Below are 24,453 nucleotides of genomic sequence, written 5' to 3'. Positions count from 1 at the left end.
AAGTGGTGTGTGCATAATTATTGGGCCCCCTTTGATCTGAGTGCAGTCAGTTGCCTCTAGACATTGCCTGATGAGTGCTAATGACTAAATAGAATGCATCTGTGTGTAATCTATTGTCAGTACAAATACAGCTGCTCTGTGAGGGCCTCAGAGGTTGTCTAAGAGAACATTGGGAGCAACAACATCGTGAAGTCCAAAGAACACACAAGAAAGGTCAGGGATCAAGTTATTGAGAAATTTAAAGCAGGCTTAGGCTACAAAAACATTTCCAAAGCCTTGAACATCCCACGGAGCACTGTTCAAGCGATCATTCATAAATGGAAGGAGCATGGCACAACTGTAAACCTACCAAGACAAGGCCATCCACCTAAACTCACAGGCCGAACAAGGAGAGCACTGATCAGAAATGCAATTAAGAGGCCCATGGTGACTCTGGATGAGCTGCAGAGATCTACAGCTCAGGTGGGAGACTCTGTCCATAGGACAACTATTAGTCATGCACTGTACAAAGTTGGCCTTTATGGAAGAGTGGCAAGAAGAAAGACATTGTTAACAGAAAGCATAAGAAGTCCAGTTTGCAGTTTGCCACAAGCCATATGGGGGACACAGCAACCATGTGGAAGAAGGTGCTCTGGTCAGATGAGACCAAAATGGAACTTTTTGGCCAAAATGCAAAACGCTATGTGTGGTGGAAAACTAACACTGCACATCACTCTGAACACACCACCCCCACTGTCAAATATGGTGGCGGCAGCATCATGCTCGGGGGGTGCATCTCTTTAGCAGGGACAGGGAAGCTGGTAAGAGTTGATGGGAAGATGGATGGAGCCAAATACAGGGCAAACTTGGAAGAAAACCTCTTGGAGACTGCAAAAGACTTGAGACTGGGGCAGAGGTTCACCTTCCAGCAGGACAATGACCCTAAACAGAAAGCCAGGGCAACAATGGAATGGTTTAAAACAAAACATATCTATGTGTTAGAATGGCCTAGTCAAAGTCCAGATCTAAATCCAATCGAGAATCTGTGGCAAGATCTGAAAACTTCTGTTCACAAACGCTGTCCATCTAATCTGACTGAGCTGAAGCTGTTTTGCAAAGAAGAATGGGCAAGGATTTCAGTCTCTAGATGTGCAAAGCTGGTAGAGACATACCCTAAAAGACTGGCAGCTGCAATTGCAGCAAAAGGTGGTTCTAAAAAGTATTGACTCAGGGGGCTGAATAATTACACACACCCCACTTTGCAGTTATTTATTTGTAAAAAATGTTTGGAATCATGTATGATTTTTGTTCCACTTCTCACATGCACACCACTTTGTATTGGTCTTTCACGTGGAATTCCAATAAAATTGATGCATGTTTGTGGCAGTAATGTGACAAAATGTGGAAAACTTCAAGGGGGCCGAATACTTTTGCAAGCCACTGTACATACCTGGGGCTTCCTCCAGCCCCCTCCGGCCTGATCACTCCCATGCAGTCCTCTTCGAACTTCCTGTTCGCTAGCAATTGGTCTCCGGTCCGGGGCCATCTGCTCGCCAGGAGCGCTATCCAACTGCGCAGTACTACTGCGCAGGTTCAGAACACTTCCGGCGACCGGAGTGAGACGGGGGAGTGCACCTGGCTGGACTGCACCTACGCCGACTGGAGGATTAGTAGAGGACTGTGTGGGAGCAGTCAGGCCAGAGGGGGCTGGAGGAAGCCCCAGGTATGTATATTTTATGCTGTGGCCCCATCTCGGGTACAGGAAAGCATCCGAGCCCCTTATAAATGCAAGTATAGAATGTGCCATGTTATGAGAAGCCAGATCAGTCCTGTCATCTAAGCTGTCCCTAGAGACATGTAAAGTATCTCTCTGCTGTCTCTTCTCCCTGAGAGGGAGGTCAGAAGCTGCTGTAAAATCACTCCTGGCTGAATCGCTGATTTCTCTGCCTTCACAGAAGGGGAAGAGGTTACAGAACAAGCAGATGAGATTAGGGCTTCTGCCATTCTCTGAAGTGCCGGTGATTACAGGGAATTGCACAGGGAGAAGAGGCAGAAGAGCTTCATACTTCATACATCTCTAGGGACAGCTTAGGTACCAGGAGATGCCTTAAAGCAGCCATACACTGCATTGTGCATGGAGGACATCTGGAGTCGGACCCTGCTCATAACTACGTTCCTTAAAGGATACCCCAAGTGACAAGTGACATGATGAGATAAACATGGATATGTACAGTGCCTAGCACACAAATAACTATGCTGTGTCCCTTTTTTTCTTTCTCAGCCTGAAAGAGTTAAATATCAGGTATGTAAGTGGCTGATTCAGTCCTGACGCAGACAGGAAGTGCCTACAATGTGACCGTCACTGATAACAAATTCCAACTATAAAACACTTTCCTAGCAGAAATTGGCTTCTGAGAGCAGAAAAGAGCTAAAAAAGGTCAATAGCTCATAGATTTTAGCTCTGGCATACTTCAATTAATGTGTGTTTGAGCAAAAACTATAAAACAGTTAAAACTTAAAAAGTAGATTCATACATAAAATAAAACTGGAATATCTTACAAAGTCATTTTCAGGAGAAAGAAGATAGATACAATCGTAGTTTATTTTCGCTTTGGGTGTCCTTTAAATGGGCCAAAAAAAAATAAAATAATTAAAGGGGTCCTAAATTCAGAACTTCCTCCCTGCTCTAAAGGTGCGTACACACGCACTATTGTAACAAACGACGGGTCCATCAGACACTCCCGCGGCGCGGTCGTTCTGCCGACAGTAGTACCTGAGTACAGGCTGTCGGCAGACTGATAAGTCTAAGACTGTTTTATCAGTCTGTCGACAGCCTGTACTCACGTACTACTGAACGTCCGCGCCACGGGAGGGTCCGACGGACCCGTCGTTTGTTATAATACTGCATGTGTACGCATCGTAAAAGATCAGCAACAGCATAATAACCTTTAAAGGAAAACATTTCTTTTTTACAGCTGATACAAATCCTGCAATAAATCTGCACTGTTTCTACTTACTGCTTTAATGGAAGCTGACATAGGGTTAACATCCTGTGCTTACAAATTACCTGTTCTGCCCTAGCAGATGAGATTCCTGAGCTGACAGAGCTGAGAGATCAAATTGCAGTTATGATTAGTCACAGGTGAGGGGGAATTAGACAGGCTGAACTCTCTAAATACATACAGGGTGAATTTCAACATGTTTTCCTTCTGTCCTGTACAAGAGGACCATCTGCTGCAGAGACATGACAAAAGACAAGACAAATCTACTACAAACTCTCACAACAGATAGTTAGCTGAGTACCACCAATCAGATAAATACTGTGTGTGCCCACCATGGCAAGGCACAGACCGCCAATCTAGGTTCATTATCCCTCCTCCACCATGAAATGGGACACACCTATCACTACACTAAGTTCCTATCAGGGCCTGTGTGTGCCATCCTTCACTTTGACAGGAGGAGAGGTATCAATCCCTACTGAGCCATTGTTTGTAGTCCCGGACTCCACAGTCTTAAAAGTCCACCCCTTCCGCCCTCAATTTTTCCATGGTGTAAACCAAATCAACCTTGGAGAACCACTCTTTCATCATTGTGACTCTGGGAAACTTTCAGCAGCGAGAGATCAGACTTAGCAGCATTGAGGAGGTGCATCAGCAGGGAGCTTGTATATGACTTAGAGAGTCTGAAGCGAGAATAAATCTCGCTTCAGACCTCATAGTTAGCAGGGGCATGTGTGCCCCTGCTAAAACGCCGCTATCCCGCGGCTTAACGGGGGTCCCTTCACCCCCAAATCCCGTCCGTACAGCGGGGGAGCGCTTCCGCATTGGAGCAGGGCTAACCGCCGCAGCCCTGCCCCACGCGCGTCTGTCAGACGCGTATCTCCGCCTCTCCCCCGCCCCTCTCAGTCTTCCTTCACTGAGAGGGGCGGGGAGATGCGGCGATGCGCGTCTGATAGACGCGCTGAGAGGCAGGGCTGCAGCCGTTAGCCCTGCCTCCAGGAAGACAAGATTTACGACCAAGGTTTGCGGGGGTGGGTTTGGGGGTGAAGGGACCCCTGTTTAGCCGCAGGATAGCTGCGTTTTAGCAGGGGCACACATGCCCCTGCTAACTATAAACTCTGAAGCGAGATTTATTCTCGCTTCAGAGTCTCTTTAAAGAGAACCCGAGGTGGGTTTGAAGAATATTATCTGCATACAGAGGCTGGATCTGCCTATACAGCCCAGCCTCTGTTGCTATCCCAAACCCCCTTAAGGTCCCCCTGCATTCTGCAATCCCTTATAAATCACAGCCACGCTGCTGACAAACAGCTTGTCAGAGCTGGCTGTGTTTATCTCTATAGTGTCAGTCTGCTGCTCTCCCTGCCTCCTGCAGAACTCCAGTTCCCGCCTGCATCCCTTCCCTCCCTGCTGATTGGAGGGAAGGGACGGGGGCAGGGACCGGAGCTATGCAGGAGGCGGGGGAGCAGCTGAGACTGACACTACAGATGTAAACACAGCCTTACAACACTGCTGTGATTTATGAGGGATTGCAGAGTGCAGGGGGACCTTAGTGGGGTTTGGGATAGCAACAGAGGCTGGGCTGTATAGCAGGGATGGTCGTAGTCAGCCAACTTCGCTACGCTGGAACTACGCGTAGTTTTACGCATTTACGCTTCGCCAAACTACGGCTTCGAAATCAAATATTCGCTTCGTAGGCATTTCGTAGAATACGCGTTAAAATACGCAATTACGCGTAGTGCGAAGCGTAGTGTATGCGGATGCTTATGCCTGTATGCAGAAAATTTAACGCATGAATTCCTCTTTAGATGCTTATCCCGGGAACTCTTCTATGCGTACATTCCCCTTTCCAATGCGTAAATTTGTAAGCATACAATCGTACGCGGAAAAATAGACACGAATAATGCATACGTAGTTCACTACGCAATACACATGTTAACTACGCATAGTAAGCTACGTGTAGCGGTACTTCGCTACGCGTAAATTCGTAAGCTTAGTTCTGCAACTTCACCTACGAACTACGATGCGTAGATGCAAACTACGATGCGTAAATTCGCACTGGCGTAGTTTCTGCTCATCCCTGCTGTATAGGCAGATCCAGCCTCTGTATGCAGATAACATTATTTAAACACACCTTGGGTTCTCTTTAAGCAACATATCGTTATAGTGCAAAAGAAACCTCATTTTGTCATATAAAATGGAGACCGAGAGCCCAATATAGTGTAGTATGTTAAGGAAAATGGATGAAAAATTAAATCGTAAGTATTATACTTTACAAACCTGGGTTGCCCCTAGGCAACCACTGTATAGGCAGGTGGGGAGATTAGGCCTGACCCCACTCGGCTAAGATGTCACTCTCGGTAGAAGGAAGAAAGGAGGGTTTGTCACCCTTCCACCAAGGGTGGTCGACTTGACGTATGGAAGTACAGAGGCGCCAATAGGATAAAATACGATAAAAGGCATAAAAATTTTTAGGTGGTGGACCAGCTACACTAAAACAGACAAAAAGCTGTTGAGTAAAGAGACAACAATTTATTCACATACTCCTAAACTTTTGTTTAGGCCTTTTATCGTATGTTATCCTATTGGCGCCTCTGTACTTCCATACCTCATTTTGTCAAACCGCACACTAGTGGAAGATCCCATGCATTTTTCACTCCCCTGTGCACCTGCAGGACTTCTGAAGAGCTACCCCCACCCTGTAGAACTCCATCCGTACCCCCCTTAGACATGCCCTCTTCCTTCAACACCCTCAAGCAAGCCCTCAAGACATACCACTTTAAAATGGTCCGAACCCCCCCACCCCCACAAACACACACGCTGCCCCTTAAATCTCTTAGCTGAGCACCTACCTAGTGTGTCCCTAACCCCCCCCCCCCCCTCCCCCAGTGTGTCCTTGATGTTGCAACCCCACCAATGACACCCTTCCCATGGACTAACTTGGACTTGAATTGCTGTAAAATCGCATGATTGCGAATCTGTCAGCACATTATAAATCAATAATAATGATCATGTATCTTATACCCTGTTTGCGTGTATCTTTATGATATGTTGTATGTTAGATAACTGTAACCTTCTACTACTTCGACACCCTTTTGTAAACACTGTATGTATCCCTATTTGTTGTCCCGCATTGCGTAATATGTTGGCGCTTTAAAATAATAATAATAATAATCCACGATTTGTAGTTCTACCCCTGGCTGAACTGCTTGATTGACAGTTGTGGAAAGAAGGGAGGCAGGTTCATGCCTGTCGGTGGGTGTCAAAGACAATAGAATAAGCATGGGCATGGTGGAATAGTGGCTACTGGCTAGCATTCTCGCCTTGCAGCACTGGGTCCCCTGTTCAAATCCCAGCCAGGTCACTATCTGCACAGAATTTGTATGTTCTCCCCGTGTCTGTGTGGGTTTCCTCCGGGCACTCTGGTTTCTTTCCACGTCCCAAAAAGATACAGATAAGTTATTTGGCTTCCCCTAAACTGGCCTTAGAGTAGTAGAAATCTCACATTACCGACAGATTTTGGATTAGCCCATCTTCTCATGGGGGGTTCTCATGGTTTTCTTTATTTTTAAAAGCACTTAGTGAATGCCAGTTGCTCCATCCAACTGCCCAAAAAAGTGTGCAGCGAACAGGGAGGCTGGCCAGCATCTTGTATAAATCTTTTTAAGAGAGTGTCTTTATAAAGAATAAAAGCCATGCTGAGAATCCCCCATGAAGAGATGGACTAACCCAAAACCTGTTGGTAATGTCAGATTTCTACTACCTACTGTAAGTGACAGCAACATAGTAGAAATTTTAAGATTTCTTTAACCTCCTTGGCGGTTAAATTTTTTCGCCAAGGAGGCTGCATTACACATTTTTTGTAAAAAAAAAAAAATTTCTGTTTCATGTAGCTACCCGAGTGGTAGCTACATGAAACACCACTAGAGGGCGCATGTGTCCCTCTACTCCGATCGCCGCCGGCAACAACAGCAAGCAGGAGATCGTGTATAGAACGCGATCTCCTGTTTGGCTTCTCCTGTTGCCATGGCGACGATCGGAATGACGTCATGGACGTCAGCCGACGTCCTGGCGTCAGGCGCACTCGATCCAGCCCTTTGCGCTGCCCGGGAGTGATTGGTCCGGGCAGCGCAGGGCTCTGGCAGGGGGGGCCCTCTTCTGCCGCTGCGTGCGGCCAATCGCCGGGCGGCGGCGCCAATCAAGCTGTACGCGTGGCTAGCAAACTGCTAGCTGCGCGTACAGCACTTTACCAAATTTAAATCGCCCCACCAGGGGCTGAGATATCCTCCGAGGCGGCTTACCCAAAGCTCAGTTCGGGGTTACCGCTAAGGAGGTTAAGGGCCTGAGCCCACTGACGCAGTTGTGTCCGCTTTTCAGTTAAACATCAGTGTAGAGATGCTGAAAAGCAGACAGAAGTGGACACAACTGCGTCAGTGGGCTTAGGCCCTAAAAACAAAAAAGTAATGACTGAGGAATGACGCTAGCTGCTGTATTTAAATCCAGCAGCCCTGGCAGACAGGGACATGTGTTAGTTTTTATAAACAGAGGAGCAGCTTTGTGTGAGTCCCCCACAGAATGAATGAGAGAGCTATTTATAGAGATCAGAGAGAGAGACTGAGATTTAAACAAACGTATTTCCTGTAAGGCTGGCCTTGCTTGTCTTCCACTTGCTTCATCTTCAGTCATAGCTGAGCAATACCCCCAGCACATCCCTGGAACACTGCGCATATCTGTGCCACAGCTCAGCCAACACAGTGTCTTGTTAGAATTAAAATAAACTTGTCACAAGAGAAATATGGGGGCCATCATCTCTGATGTCATTTCTAAATATGCAAGTGGTCTGCCCATAACAGTGGGCCTCTGGAGGTAAGATCCCTGAGTCTCTGATCTGCAGCAATTACACAAGCCACAAAAAGTCAAGGCTCTTAATTTGCATAATTGTTCTCATTTAATGACTTAAAGAGAATCTGTATTGTTAAAATCGCACAAAAGTAAACATACCAGTGCGTTAGGGGACATCTCCTATTACCCTCTGACACAATTTCGCCGCTCCTCGCCGCATTAAAAGTGGTTAAAACAGTTTTAAAAAGTTTGTTTATAAACAAACAAAATGGCCACCAAAACAGGAAGTAGGTTGATGTACAGTATGTCCACACATAGAAAATACATCCATACACAAGCAGGCTATATACAGCCTTCCTTTTTAATCTCAAGAGATCATTTGTGTGTTTCTTTCCCCCTGTTCTCATGCACTGAAGTTTCAGGCTGTCATTTCTTCCTGCAAACAGCTTTGCCCTTGTCTGTAATTCTTCAGTATGTGAAAGCCCAGCCAGCTCAGAGGACATTTATCCAGCTTGTAAAAGATAAGAGAGAAGAGAGAAGCTGCTCTAATCCTAAATAACACACAGGCAGTGTGCATAGAGGGGCCTGGAAGGGGGAGTTCATAGCAGAACCACAACACTGAAGAACTTGGCAGCCTTCCAGACACAGTCCGACAAGTCTGACAGGGGAAACATACATTGATTTATTACAGAGACAGTGATAGTATAAAGTGCTGCAATAAGCCAGAACACATTAGAATAGCTTTTGGAACTTGTAGGATGATAAAAAACAGGATGCAATTTTTGTTACGGAGTCTCTTTAAACAGGAACTCCAGTGAAAATAATGTGATAAAAAAAAAGTTCTTCGTTTTTACAATAATTATGTATAAATGATTTAGTCAGTGTTTGCCCATTGTAAAATCTTTTAAATCCCTGATTTACATTCTGACATTTATTACATGGTGACATTTTTACTGTTGGCAGGTGATGTAGCTGCTGCATGCTTTTTTGGCAGTTGGAAACCGCTTTAAACAGCTGTTTCCCACAATTCAACAAGGTTCACAGACAGAAAACTGCCAGGAATTCCATGGTCCTCAGAGTTTCTTGTGGGAGGGGGCGTGGAGAGGGGGCGTGCATAACAGATCAACAACACTGAAGAGTTGGCAGCGTTCCAGACACAGGGCGACAAATCCGACAGGCAGTGGCGGCGACAGGGGGGTGCTTGGGGGTGCTCGAGCACCCCCTAGAATTGTCCAAGCACCCCCAAAGCACCCCCTGGTGTGAACTGACTTAAGGCGTCTAAAAGACGCCGAGTCAGTTCACAGCGGCAGCCTGGAGCAGCAGGCAGGGCTACAGTAAGATGGCCGCCCGAAGCCCTGCTCTGCAGACTTAGAGTCTGCAGTGCATGGCTTCGGGTGGCCATTTTCCCGTAGCCCTGCTCGCCGGGTGCTGCAGGCAGCAAGTCATGTGGAGGAAGAGGATTGTGGGAGCTGCGCGCCACAATGAGGTCGGGAGAGGAGGAGGTCGGAACAGGAGGTCTTCTGACTAGGTGAGTAAATGGGTTTTTCTTTTATTTTTCAGGTGGTGCTGCTGATTGTGGTCAGATCTGCTGTGCATTGTGCATATTGGGGTCAGATCTGCTGTGCATTGTGCATATTGGGGTCATATCTGATAAGGATTGTGCATATTGGGGTCATATCTGATAAGGATTGTGCATATTGGGGTCATATCTGATAAGGATTGTGCATATTGGGGTCATATCTGATAACGATTGTGCATATTGGGGTCATATCTGATAAGGATTGTGCATATTGGGGTCATATCTGATAACGATTGTGCATATTGGGGTCATATCTGATAACGATTGTGCATATTGGGGTTATTGAACGTGTTTTTTGTTCAAATCTGCTCACTATGTGTATTTTCTTGAGAAAACTTGCACAATTATGTGAATTTTCTGGGGAAGGGGTCACCAAAATTAGGGCCCTCTGTCTTTGCGTTGCACTTTTAAAGGGAACCCGAGGTGAGAATAATATTGAGGCTGCCATATTTCTCCTTTTAAGCAATACCAGCTGCCTGGCTGCCGTGTTGGTCCTCTGCCTCTAATTCTTTCAACCATAGACCCTGAACAAGCATGCAGCAGGTCAGGGGTTTCTGTCAATATTGTCAGAACTGACAAGATTAGCTGCATGCTCGTTTCTGGTGTAATTCAGTTCACTACTGCAGCCAAATAGATCAGCAGGGCTGCCAGGTAACTAGAATTGTTTAAAAGGAAATAAATATGGCAGCCACCATATCGCTCTCACCCTGGGTTCACTTTAAATTACAGTTAGCCCCGCCTTTATCTGGTCATGACCACGCCCATTTTTTCGTGCGTCACTGGTTCTGACCACGCCCATTTTTTGCCGGTCGTCAGCTCCCCCGGAAACTGGTCCAGCACCTGCTTAGCACCCCCTAAAAAAAAAAAAAATTCCTGGAGCCACCACTGCCGACAGGGGAAAGATAAGTTGATTTATTACAGAGACGGTGATAGTAGAAAGTGCTGCAGTAAGCCAGAGCACATTAGAATAGGTTTAGACATTTTTGTTACAGAGTCTCTTTAAAGAGCTTGTTCTACTAAACTAAGAAAAAGCAGTGATGCTTGCCTATAGGCCAAGAGACAGAAAATGACCGTTTTGCGTAACAGAGTCTCAGCCGAGGCACCATCTGTACGGAGTTTGGATATTCTACCTGTGTCTGTGCGAGTTTCCTCCTGGTACTCTGGTTTACTACAACAGCCTTAAAACATACAGATAAGTTGATTGGCTGTCTTCTACATTGGACATAGAACTATGGTAGGGATTAGGTTGTGAGCTCCTGTGAGGGACAGTTAGTGACATGACTGTATATACTCTGTAAAGCGCTGCAGAAGATGCCAGCACTATATAGAAATACTAAATAACAATGAAAAAATATCCATGGAAAAAAAGTGCTTACATTTTAGCGATCTGTATCTTTTTCATTTAGGACAGCCCCTTATCCACTCTGTATCCCCCATACTGCACCAGTTTCCCCTACATCAGGTTGAATCAGTGTTGCCAACTGTCAGTAAATTAACTGATAGTCAGTAAAAAGTAAACAAATCTGGGCTGCCAGTAAAATCATTGAGAACTTTGTGGTGGCAGTAAAAAAACAAACCCCTCTCCCTTCCCCAGTAGATTACAGCACTTACTGCTTATCAGTTCCTGTGTTACTCTGGAATGTACACTGCTGTCTCTAAGGGCTGGTTCACACGGGCGTCTGCTGAGCTTTTGCTTGGCGTCGCGTTCAAACGCCAGCGTTTAAAAGCTAGCTTTTGAAGGCTTTTGGGAAGCGTTCAAGGCTAGCAGTTCTGGTCTCTGCTATAGTTTCCTGGCGTTTACCGCCTCTGAAAGCAACATGTTGCTTTCGAGACTAGACGCAACGCCGGGATCTACCGCCAGGCTTTCATGAAAGCCTGCAAAAGCCAGCTCTAAACGCTCCCATTCACTTGCATGGGATGGCAGTAGATCCCAAAAAACGCTGCGTCTGAAACGCTGCGTTAAACGCCACAAAAACGCCCGTCTGAACCAGCCCTAAAGGTGGCCAGACATCAGTAGACTTGGAAGCCTATCGAATATCAGATTAGATTATAATCAGATCTGATGAAAATCGGTGTGCAAAAAGCATATCTGATCGACCGGGTCGAAATTGGGCACATGTATCGAATGGACCGGCTGACATGCTTGATCGGGTGTGCAGTGGTAAGGGCTTTCAATAATAACGAATGCAATAAAAACTAAGGCCGCGTTCCCCAAATGTAGTTGTACACCCCCACCAGTGCCTGTGTGTTATTACTTTACCTGTCCGGTATCCACCGCTGTATCTGCACTCTTCTTCCTCATTCGCACCCCACACTTTGCCGGTGGCGGTGTATTGCATGTGGGGCGTCAGTAAAACAAAAATGTTCTGTCAGTACATTTTTTTTTTTGAGCTTTGTTAGTAAAAAAAAAATTCTGCTATGACTGTCCAGTGTATAGAGCTACCTTTGCAGCACCTCGATCATATATGCCAGTGATGACTAACCTTGGCACTCCAGCTGTGACAAAACTACAAATCCCATCATGCCTCTGCCTCCCCGAGCTATGCTTACAGCTGTCACAGTATTGCAATGCCTCATGGGACTTGTAGTTCCACCACAGCTGGAGTGCCAAGGTTAGCCATCACTGATATATGCTATGACTGTCTCATGTATAATGCTATGTTGCAGTACCTTGATCATGGGTGCTATGACTGTCCCATGTATAGTGCTATCTATTGCCAGAGTGGAAGCCTAATTCAAGTCCTGCATGACAAGCTGAATTATCGCAAATACCTTGTTTTAAGAAGGCAAATCACACTAAGCATTGCTTTTTAGTAGGAAGGCTTTTTGGTCTCTTTTAGTCACCTATACTTTCCTAGTGGTTTTTGGTTACCCCGAGCTGCTTGGTTACTCTGTTGGACAACACAGAAACTCCATAGACTGACTGTCAAAATGAATGCCTATTGAGATGGACTACATCCATTCTCACTGGTGTTTTTTAATTAATAAACAGACAGACATGGTAGGGGAAAATGGGGAGCAAGAGGAAATTCATGCCCATTTCCCCCTCTTCCCCAAGTTTGCACATTATTGTGGTATAGAAGGAAAGTATATTTGACACGTTGTCTAATATACTTTCCTTCATTTCTTTAATGTTGTTTTAAGAAAAAGTATACCAGACACTTTTACAGCAGACATCAAAGGTGACCGAACATAAGTGGATGGACTCAACAAACAAACACAGAACATGTATATTGCGCTTTTCTCTTGGCGGACTCAAAGCGCCAGAGCTGCAGCCACTAGGACCGCTCTATAGGCAGTAACAGTGTTAGGGAGACTTGCCCAAGGTCTCCTACTGAATAAGTGCTGGCTTACTGAACAGGCAGAGCCGAGTTTCGAACCCAGGTCTCCTGTGTCAGAGGCAGAGCCCTGACACAGAACTGTGTAGTATGAACCCATCCTTGCTCATGTTAAGTTTTAGGAAGCAAGAAGTTATGATAGAAGATACAGCAGAAAGTCAATAGGGAACTTGTCATAGGAAGGAACTAAGATCTGAGAGGTATAGTTTTGTGTTGTCTGCATGTACGGAAAATGGTATTGAAAACCAAACAATGTTATTAATTTGCTGAGACCATTATAAGTGGAGAAAAGAAGAGGACTAAGGACAAAGCCCTAAGGTACCACCAATTGTAGCAGGCGTGTGAATAGTGGGCGTGGTTTGAAGAAGAGAAAAAGACCTTCCAGAGAGTTAGGAAGGATATTCAAGTATACCGGACGATGAGTGTCAGAGGAACAGAGTGGTCAAAAGTATCAAACACAGGTGACAGATCAAAAAGGAAGAATATGGACAAATGACCTTTTGGATATAAATTTAAGGAGATCATTAGCAATATCTTGGTAAGGGCCGTTACCTTGAAGTGTTTGGAGTGGAAGCCAGACTGGAGTTGATCGAGAGGGGAGTTTGAAAAAAAAATGAATTAGTTAACCACTTCACCACTGAGGGGTTTTACCCCCTGAGCACAAGAGCAATTTTCACCTTTCAGCGCTCCTTCCATTCATTCCCCTATAACTTGATCATTACTTATCGCAATGAAATGAACTATATCTTGTTTTTTCCGCCACCAATTAGGCTTTCTTTAGGTGGGACATTATGCCAAGAATTATTTTTTTCTAAATGTGTTTTAATGGGAAAATAGGAAAAATGTGGGGAAAAAAATTATTTTTCAGTTTTCGGCCATTATAGTTTTTAAATAATGCATGCTACTGTAATTAAAACCCATGAAATGTATTTGCCCTTTTGTCCCGGTTATAAAACCATTTAAATTATGTCCCTATCACAATGTTTGGCGCCAATATTTTATTTGGAAATAAAGGTGCGTTTTTTTCATTTTTGCGTCCATCCCTAATTACAAGCCCATAGTTTATAAAGTAACAGTGTTATACCCTCTTGACATAAATATTTAAAAAGTTCAGTCCCTAAGGTAACTATTTATGTATTTTTTTAATTGTAAATTTTTTTAAAAAAAAATTTTAATTACAAAAAAAAAAAAAAATGGGGAGTGTGGGAGGTAATGAGTTAATTTTATGTGTAAAAGTCATTTATTTGTATGTGAAAAATGTGTAGGGTGTAGTTTACTATTTGGCCACAAGATGGCCACAGTAACTTTTTGTTTTAATGCGACCTCCAAGCTTCCTTCCGGAAGCTTGGAGGAAGAATAAGGAGGCTGGACACGTGAGTTTTTTCTCACAATGATCGCGCTGCCCATAGGAGAGCAGCGGATCATTGCGGGGCTTAGATCAACGAACGGGATGGATTTTCCCATTCATTGATCTCTGGGCGAGCGGGCGGCGGCGTGTTTACCAGCGGCGGGCGGCGTGTTTACGAGCGGGAGCGCGGGCAGCGTCAGGAACGCGGAAAGTACGTATTTCTCCGTCCCTGGTTGTTAAAGGATGGAAAAAGGGGCGGAGAAATACGTACGCGCGGGGGTAAAGTGGTTAAATCTGCATGGACATATCGTTCCAGCAGTTTGGGTGTGGAGGGGAGAAGTGAAGCAGGGTGGAGGCTGAAGAGGAGGGCGGCTATCTAGAGAATTGAAGTAGTAGTCTTAAGACAGCCTTTTTGAGGAGGGAGGGGGACGGTGAGAAGATGCCTGTAGAATGGAAAAGCTTAAAAAATAAGAAAAAGATGTTCGTACAGGGATATAGTATGGGGAGGAAAGAGGTTGCAGGGATTAGAAGCAAAAACATGGGTAGGTGGTTTGATTTGGAGATAACTAGGTGAGACTTTGTTCACAGGGTGGAGTGAGGGCTTATAGCAGTGAAGCAGAGGGGTACAGACAGAATTTGAGGGTGTATACCACATGTGTCGATCTCCAGGCCTGGAGGGCCAGATCCATGCCAGTGTTTAGGATGGACTGAGAAAGAAAGGAATGTCTTCTACCTGATGGACCACACCTATCCTGATTCAGACCCATCAATTCATTTGAGCTGTATCAAAAATGTATGAGGATCTCGGCCCTCGTAGGACCGGGTTGACATACCTGGTGTATACAGTACAGGTATAACAATGAAAGTGTACATTAGGTAACACCTTGTGATCCACTGTACATCCCACCCCTCTCTCCAGCACATGTGTGCAGTGGCGTAACTACATTTCATGGGACCACCAGTGAAGCTTTAATGGGGGCCCCCCAATATTCACACCCCTTCTCTTGACTCCCCTTAGTGTCCCTCATGACCTTGGGGCCCATCTCACAAGGGTCATAAAACAAGTGCGGCCATCATGATCTTCTCACCCATAACAAGTGTAGCCACAAATACACCTGATCTGAAGTATAGTCCGCTGTATCGGAGGAAGGGAAGGTTAGTAGTTTGAGCCCTCCACAGCTCTGCCCCCCCCCCCCTTCCCCTGCAATCGCAGGTGCTGCTCCCCTCAAGTTATGCCCCTGCATGTGTATGAAGTGTAATATCTAAACCAGTGGCGTAGCTAAGGACCTGTGGGCCCCGATGCAAGTTTTACATGGGGCCCCCCCAAGCACTCTATACATAACAATGGATATGGCGCACCAAAACCTGCCAATGACAACCACAGTGTCTGAGGTGCAAGAAAAGGATGGGGAACAGTGTGTTATTGATTACCACTATTCAATGTATCTATAGAAATGATTATTATGAGCTCAGGACCAATAGAAAGCTAATACTGCAGTTGAGGGAGGGCCCTTCGGGGCCCCTCTGGCCCAAGGGCCCCGATGCGGTCGCTACCGCTGCAACCCCTATTGCTACGCCCCTGATCTAAACTTTTTTGCATACTTTATAGTTATGTTGCCATAGTTATTTGAATAACCTTTTTATTTTATATGTATCACTTGTGCAATTTCCCCTGTGATCTTCAGTCATCTCAAGACAGTTGTGAATTCTGTTTGTCCACTATGTGGTGGTTTCATGTCCTGGGACGCAAAGTGATCCGTATAAATATAGGATATAAATATAGGATCGAGGTCTCGTGCTGGTTGCTGGGGTCTATGCTATGTAAATATATAAACTGGTTATATATAACTTACAAGGTCCCTTGATGAGTTCTGAATTGCCTGTGAATAACGCATGGAATGTCCACAGGCCTAATGTATGTCTTATCATGCAGGCAATCTACAAGATGGTCTCCTCAGTAATGAAAATGCCAGAAGATGAGTCAACGCCCGAGAAGAGGACGGAAAAAATATTTCGACAAATGGACACCAATCGAGATGGTATATAGTGATCCTCTCTTACCCTTCTCTTTTACTTCTGACTCCATTTTGAATAATACGTTGGCTTTTAACTTATTTTAACTTCTTTCACTTTTGCAGGCAAATCAAGTACTTTTTGCTATAAATACAGGTATATCTAAAATACATTTCTGTCAGGTTTCTTCCTTAGACAACTTTCTCTACCTTCTACTGGTACTAAAAGAGATGACCTCTTTGTTGTCAGCACTGCAGCTACTGTTCTCTGCTAAGTGTATAATTAAACTCTTCCTACACCCTTCCCGGTGAATTTATTTTAAGAAATTAGTTCTCACATCACAATGTTATGCCAGCAATAAACCATTTGTCATTGCTTAACTCTTCTATCAAGACAGAGAAGAGAGACAGGGAAGGGCTAACTTGTTGTTTTACTCCTTAAGCAGAAACAAGAAGTTAAATCTTTGATCAGCTGTAGAGCTGCAGTGCTGGCCACAAATGGTTTCACTCCCAGCAAGGGGAGGAGTTAGAATAGCTGCCTGACCAATAAAAATGCATTGTTGTCTCAACATGAAATGGAGCAACAGGACTGAGCTACCCAAAAAAGAAAAGTAGAGACCTAAAGTACAATGTGCATGCTTAGCTAATTTATGCATATGTATTTATAAAGTGTGAGGCTAAAGTGATGCTTCAGTTGAACATTTGAGATGTCTCTATTTCAAAATTAATCCGCCTTCCTCTTCTGTACAGGAAAACTGTCACTGGAGGAATTTATCAGAGGGGCAAAGAGTGACCCATCGATCGTCCGCCTCCTCCAATGCGACCCAAGCAGTGCCGGACAATTCTGAACTTTTTCTCTCGGTTTCTTTTTTTGGATAAACCCATAATTTTATTTGATTTTTTTTTTTGCCAAAAATAATTTGTTGTGGTGTTAACCTGTCACAGCCAAACATACCTACTTCCTCCTGTGGTATCTTACTGTCTAAATGGCAAGTATTGTCAAGTGTGGCGGGTGGATAGTTACCGTTTTACAATGCCTGGGTTTCCATTTTACGTGGGACGACAGCAGAGACCTCACTCACACTTGAAGAGAAATTGTTATTTTTATTTTTTCAAAGCTGATCAACCATTTTGATTTGGCTGTGGTAAAAACTATTGTTTTATTACTTTCTAGTTGCTTTAGTCGGTTTTGTTGGTGAAAAAATGTGATGGACAGCATGGATGGGTTGGAGGGGATTTCCACCAGCATAAATCTCTGGAACAATCGCTCACCTGTCCTGCAGGATTACATCGTTCTGTGGCAGAAGAACCTCCTCAGTTTCCTCTCATAGGAAGCTAACAGTTAACTACAGCTGCTGCCAATATGATACGTGACACACTTGCTATGAGTATCCTATTCTTCCTTTCCAATCCATGCATGCCTACTATGACTGTGTAGGAGCCGTGCTGTGATTGGCTACTTCTCAGCATGGACCTCATGCAGACACTACCTAACCCAAGCAATGTGTACTGTATCCATGGCAATGGTGGCAAGAAAATCCATCTTCATTGTGTTACTCTAATAGTTCAGAAGATCGTAGGAGACTCTTTTACAATGAGTGAGATGTTACTACGGAGGTCTGTGATGGTAGAAATCCCCTTTCAAGACTGGGAAGATTCACAGTGTGGTCATGCTTTTGAGTTGCACCACTGTTGTGTAGATCTTGTTTTTTTATTATTCTTTTTAATCTAGATAAGTATTATTGAACTGGGCCTGTTACAATCTCCACAGTGGGGCATGGAGCCATTTTGTGTCATGGTCCATTAGTCAACCAATGAGCGTTCTACAAACTGGTGGCAAGAGATCGGATATGTACTGTATCTGTGAGGTGACAACGCCTCTTGGGTACTGTTGGAAATAGTTTTAAGCTTAAAGTAAACCAGAGATGATTAAATAAAAAATTATACATACCTGTGGCTTCCTCCAACCCCTTTCAGACTGACTGGTCCCGTGCTGCCCTCCTGCGCTGCCTGGACCCTCTGCAATTTGGCCCGGTAATATCACTATATATAAAAGCTGAGAGATTTTGGACTAGTCCATCTCCTCATGGGGGATTCCCAGTATTAAAAAAAAAAAAAAACCTTGTTGGAAAGGATGTATACAAAGCTGTCAACTAGCTTCCATACTTATTTGCACGCAGTTGGACTGAGCACATTCAGTTCAGTAAGTGCTTTTGAGAAGATGGACTAGTCCAAAACGTGACCGATCTGTTAAATGTTCACTACTTACTGTAAGTGACAGTAACATAGGAAAAAAGTAATTTATAGTTAATATTACCCTCTTAAAATTTTTAATATGCATATATTTTAAATTTTAAAATTTTTCACAATGATTAGGCCCCGATTCACACTGGCATTAAGTGGCAAACGGATCCGTGAAACCGGTTCTGATTACCGGTTGTTTGGATCTGTTTTCACTCTGTTGTGGTTCAGCTGCTTCCGTTCCGTTTCCCCATATCACCCCCAGACCCCCATCACCAAAGTGGATTTTGCTGGCTAAAACGGTCCATTTCTTCACTAGTGTGAAGAAATGTTCTGCTCTTTCATTGCCCCGATGCAGGGCTTCAGATTTCTTTTTTTAGATTCGCTGGGCTGAGCGGTCCAGGAAAATTGCTGCAGAACCAAATTTGCAGTCTGTTTAGCGGATCATGTGGAACGGATCCGTTCTATCAGACCAATGTGAACAGATCCATAGGTTGACATTGGATCCGCATCTGTTAGGATCTGCGAACGGACCGTTTTTCTGCAGTAGGAACTGGGCCACATCTTGTGCTAAAAACAAATCTGATGACGCGCTGTGTTGCTATGCGGGGGGACAACGGAAAGATGACGAGTGACACATGCTTGACATCACGCGGTAGGCGGGGGATCGGCGTCACTGATGGTGAGTAGATCCGCCCAGCGGATTGCTTTGGGGTTCGGTGTCGCTGGCTGCCATACACACACCTAATTATTGGCTGAGTTATCAGGTCAGGCATGTGTAAGGGCCTTAAAGAGACACTGAAGCGAAAAAAAAATTATGATATTATGATTTGTATGTGTAGTACAGCTAAGAAATTAAACATTAAGATCAGATACATCAGTCTAATTGTTTCCAGTACAGGAAGAGTTGAGAAACTCCAGTTGTTATCTCTATGCAAAAAAGCTATTAAGCTCTCAGACCAAGTTGGTCGTGGAGAGGGCTGTTATCTGACTTTTATTATCTCAACTGTAATTTAAATGTTTACTTTTCCTCTGCCAGAGGAGATGTCATTACTTCACAGACTGCTCTGAAAGACTCATTTTGAATGCTGAGTGTTGTGTAATCTGCACATATTATAGAATCATGCAATGTTAGAAAAAACACTATATACCTGAAAATAAAAGTATGAGAATATTTTCTTTGCTGCTAATCTTCTAGTAATTATTCATAGTACACAACCAATTCATTATATCATATTTTTTTTTCGCTTCAGTGTCTCTTTAAGAATCACAGTGGTTAATTATGTATTGCTATAATTATATGGGTTTTCGTCAAGTGCTTCTGGCTCTCTATCACACCTTGTAGACACACCCTGTATACCATCTGACTTCCCTCAAATTGGACCTAGAGTGTGGTAAGGATAGTGGATTGTAAGCCTCTTTTTCAGGACAGTAAGCGAGTTAATCTACAAAAAGTGATATGGGAAGGGTGTTATCACTATGTAATTGTGTTAAATAAAAATACCAACTTTTAGAAAGTCATATTTCCAAAGGCAGCCGAAAAAGGTGCAGGTGTGCTGTGCATAGACTGGCCATTCACAAATATCTCAAAATCATTTATTGTATGTTACTTTATAAGCATTTTCTGCAACCAAACTTTCACAGACCAGAAAAAAAGGAAAATGATCAATAAAGCTGTCTTAGGTAAACATTGCATGTCAAAATGATCAGTAGTTCCAGCGATGCAGATGGCCGAAGAGGAACATTATTTTGAAGCAGAACTACTTTTTGTCAAGAAACAAGCACTGCAAGTAGCCACCCACTCCATTTAGGATATAAACAGTTACCCTCTCTATAGATCAGCCTTTTTCAACCTTTTTACCCTTGAGGAACCCTGCAATTAACTTTTGGATCTTAAAGAGAAACTCCGACCAAGAATTGAACTTTATCCCAATCAGTAGCTGGTACCCCCTTTTACATGAGAAATCTATTCCTTTTCACAAACAGACCATCAGGGGGCGCTGTATGGCTGATATTGTGGTGAAACCCCTCCCACAAGAAGCTCTGAGTACCGAGGTACTTCTGGCAGTTTTCTGTCTGTGAGCCCTGTTACATTTTGGGAAATGGCTGTTTACAGCTGTTTCCAACTGCCAAAACAGCAAGCAGCAGCTACATCACCTGCCAGCAGTAAAAATGTCACCATGTAATAAATGTCAGAATGTAAATCAGGGATTTAAAAGATTTTACAACGGGCAAACACTGACTAAATCATTTATACATAATAATTATTGTAAAAATGAAGCACTTTTTTTTATTACATTATTTTCACTGGAGTTCCTCCTTAAGGAACCCCTGAAGACACTTTTTTTTTATCCCGAGGAACCCCTGCATTTATTTTGCAGGAGGCGTGGTCTTTAAAATTAGGTGTGGCTGTTTATTTCACTACCCCTATTACACGGCCCCTCATTATACTGTCTCCTTATCCTAGTGCTTTTTATTAATGTGGTCATTATTATTCTGACCTCTAATTTAGTGCTTATTTTTACAGTCCTCCCTATTATAATATGCCCTATTATACTTTCCCCACAATGGGGGAAAACGCTAGGGAACCCCTGGAGTTCTAGGGAACTCTGGTTGAGAAAGCCTGCTATAGATCCTTTAATGGGTTGAGGGGCTTGATTGCCTTATATACAGAAGCTCAGGAGCACACATTGCCTTCCCTTTCACAGAGACTTTGGCAACCTGCATCTCTGGAGCTAATGATCTTTTGAGGCTGCTCCCCTTTTCCTCCTATACATTTTTCATCCTATGCCCAGTTCCTATAGGTTTTGCTTTGAAGAACGTATAGCCTGAAGGCTCTTGACTATTTGTCCAGGACTAAAATGGCTTCCATCGCTGATCTAAAGTGACAGGTCCACTTTAAACAATCTCATACCTTCCAGCTGTTCCAAAATTTTAGGAAAATGTGAGTAATTTTTACCCAACTAAGGGTAGATTGGGCCCAATTTAGGCAGAAGGGGCTTTATGTTCCGTTATTCTATTTGACAGACGTTGGAGGTATCTTAATATACTGTACAGAAATTGCAATAAGCAAAAAAGAAAAACCTTTGCAAGCGTTGCCAAAAACCATGCATGGATATTTACTAACATCGGTGCATATTGCTGCAGTTTTGTGAGTCATTTCATGCACCCCCCCATCCCCCCCTTCCTAGTTGCATTGCTATGCCAAGTTTGGATGTGAGTGTGTTATTGTTCAGTAAATGAATTATCGCATCTTGTTCATTCTCATTTATTTAAATGAAATGCCTCGTTAATAAACGGAATGCCGCACGTGACATCACACTCATTCGTTTTTCAAGGGAGATAATCACTAAAAAGGTCATTTGGAGACGTAAATCTGTATGTTTTTCTTCCACAAATGGGTTTCTTTAAGATTTGGTGTTACTGATGAAATGTATTGACACCTGGTTCAGCCAATGACACAGTAGCCTTCTGCAGGCCTATTCCTTCTATTTATAGTAACCAGTCACATTCTAGATTTCATGTTCCCACATTGGAATTGGATGATGAAACCGACATCTGACTGGTCGTAGTGGAGAGCCAGATCAGTACTTTGATTTATGCATGATGATGCGTAGTCATAGCAACTAATCATGTTTGCTTAGAACCATACCATTTAGTTGAGATCGCATTTAAAAGCATTTAGTTTCTGCTAGAACAGCAGTTTATTTGCATTTGAACAGTGTTTGATCGCTGCCAGCCACCAAATTCAGTACAATCCGCAAAGAAATTCAAATTCAGGATAATAGGTCAGGCTGTGTTTTGAAAAACACAAGGCAAAGCTTTGTCAAAAGCAACAACAAACACAAGTTTACACTATTCCAGAAGACCCTATTCAGAGCTCAAACACTGTTTAACATCTGTCTATAGTCCATCAGAAGAAGCAACATAAAAACCTCCATGTACACAAGCCTGTAATCAGTTTGTCAGTGATGGACAGCATACACATTTTAGTAGAATGTACACGATGAGGTCCAGTGTATTGTGAAAGTTTACGAGTTAAAACGTCATCCCATGATGTGAGAATTTCATCTTTTTGGTGAAGACGTAGTGTTGTTTTACCTCATAGCAGACTTCTGTATCTATCCACTGGTCCAAGCTGCCTCCTGCATTTGCAGTTTATGGAAAATGTGCACAGTTACATTCTGCAGTTCTACGTGTGGGCAGAGATGGAGAAGGTAGATTAGCTACTAATGAGGAAATCTCAGCCATTCCACTGAGAAAAGGAACGTTCTTGGTGGAAAACGAAGAGTGGAGGTGGCAGCAGTAGGATTCATGATGTTGTTCATGTTCTCCCATATCTGTATAGTTGTCATCAAGATCTCATCTTTGACAACAGATACATGGTTTCAGAGAAAACTGTCCATGGAATGTGCATGCTTGTAGGACTTTGGTAAAGTCTCTGGATGGTAAGTGTTTCAGGGGTAGACACGAGTGTAAATGTTTCTGCGAGGTTTGGAAAGTGCCATAATAACAAAAAAAGAAGCTACACTACCTCAAAAGGCAGTTAGTAATTTACCAGAAAGTAGTGGAAAATAGAAGCTCTGTTGCCATCTCAGCATCCTTTTTACCCAACTCCTGAAGTAAGAACTTTCTTTGTAGACCATGGGAAAACACAACTGTAAATAAAACCTGTTCCCAAACATACACAGAAGTTGCCCAACTACCTAAAAATGCTAGACAGTTGGGCCAGTTTAAAGGGGCACTATGGCGAAGAATTGTAAAATTTAAAATCTGTGCAAAAAGACAAATTAAGTAAAAAAATTTTCCCAGAGTAAAATGTGCTATAAATTACTTTTTCTCCTATATTGCGGTCACTTACAGTAGGTAGTAGAAATCTGGCAGAAGCTAAAAGTTTTGGACTAGTCCATCTCTTCATAGGGGATTCTCAGCAAGGCTTTTATACTTTATAAGGATATCCCCTAAAAAGGATTTAAACGAGGATGCTGGCTAGCTTCCCTGCACGCTACATAGTTTTTTGGCAGTTGGACAGAGCAACTGCCATTCACTAAGTGCTTTTGAAAATCAATAAATCCCTGAGAATCCCCTATGAAGAGATGGACTAGTCCAAAACCTGTCACTTCTGTCAGATTTCCACTACCTACTGTAAGTGACAGCAACCTAGGAGAAAAGTAATACATGGCTCATTTTATTCTGGAAAAAAAGTATTTATTTTTATATGCTTGCACATATTTAAAATTGTATAATTTTTCGCCATAGTGCGCCTTTAAGGTTAAGTTAAAGGGATACTGTAGGGGGGTCGGGGGAAAATGAGCTGAACATACCCGGGGCTTCTAATGGTCCCCCACTGACATCCTGTGCCCGCGCAGCCACTCACCGATGCTCCGGCCCCGCCTCCAGTTCACTTCTGGAATTTCTGACTTTAAAGTCAGAAAACCACTGCGCCTGCGTTGCCGTGTCCTCGCTCCCGCTGATGTCACCAGGAGTGTACTGCGCAGACACAGACCATACTGGGCCTGCGCTGTGCGCTCTTGATGACATCAGCGGGATCGAGGACTCGGCAAAGCAGGCGCAGTGGTTTTCTGACTTTAAAGTCACACATTCCAGAAGTGAACTGGAGGCGGGGCCAGAGCATCAGTGAGTGACTGCGCAGGCACAGGATGTCTGTGGGGGACCATTAGAAGCCCCGGGTAAGTTCAACTCATTTTCCCCCGACCCCCCTATAGTATTCCTTTAAGGCATTCACTAACAGTCCAATTTTTAATGAATCTGATACTGTAAATGTGATTAGATTGGAAGAAAAGTAACTCCACTGATGTTCCCAAATGACTACGAATGATTCTAAAAGCGATCATTCTGCAATTTTGTCAACTGGAATTTAGTTTTTACAATCAGCTGTGATGGGTATGAAGTGCAGTTTGGTTCATTGATGGTGAAATAATTGATGTATTATAACATGTTATCTCCAATTGCATTCCTCAAAATATTCTCCACTAAAAATTGGACTGTTAGTGGCCACCTTTAGAGTCATCTGATTAAGAAAAGTGTTATTTAGGTAAGAATGAGACATAAGCTAGTATTCGGAAACCGTATAAGGGTTTGAGGTTTTTGTATAGGC

General features: G+C 43.6%; 1 protein-coding gene across 1 annotated transcript in view; it reads left to right on the top strand.

The window, feature by feature from the left end:
• The window catches only part of NCALD (neurocalcin delta), a 166,255-nt gene extending 143,062 nt beyond the window's left edge, over window positions 1-23,193 (top strand). The window contains exons 3-4 of the mRNA XM_068237739.1: window positions 16,016-16,121; window positions 16,845-23,193. Coding sequence (XP_068093840.1) covers window positions 16,016-16,121; window positions 16,845-16,942 — 204 coding nt within the window. The 3' untranslated portion in view covers window positions 16,943-23,193. The remainder of the gene's footprint in view (window positions 1-16,015; window positions 16,122-16,844) is intronic.
• Window positions 23,194-24,453: the final 1,260 nt, after the last annotated feature.

The sequence above is a fragment of the Hyperolius riggenbachi genome, chromosome 5, assembly GCF_040937935.1.
Source record: "Hyperolius riggenbachi isolate aHypRig1 chromosome 5, aHypRig1.pri, whole genome shotgun sequence".
NCBI classification, from domain to species: Eukaryota; Metazoa; Chordata; class Amphibia; order Anura; family Hyperoliidae; genus Hyperolius; species Hyperolius riggenbachi.
Note: the sequence above shows the minus strand (reverse complement) of the source record. Positions and strands in the feature narration are given on the sequence as shown.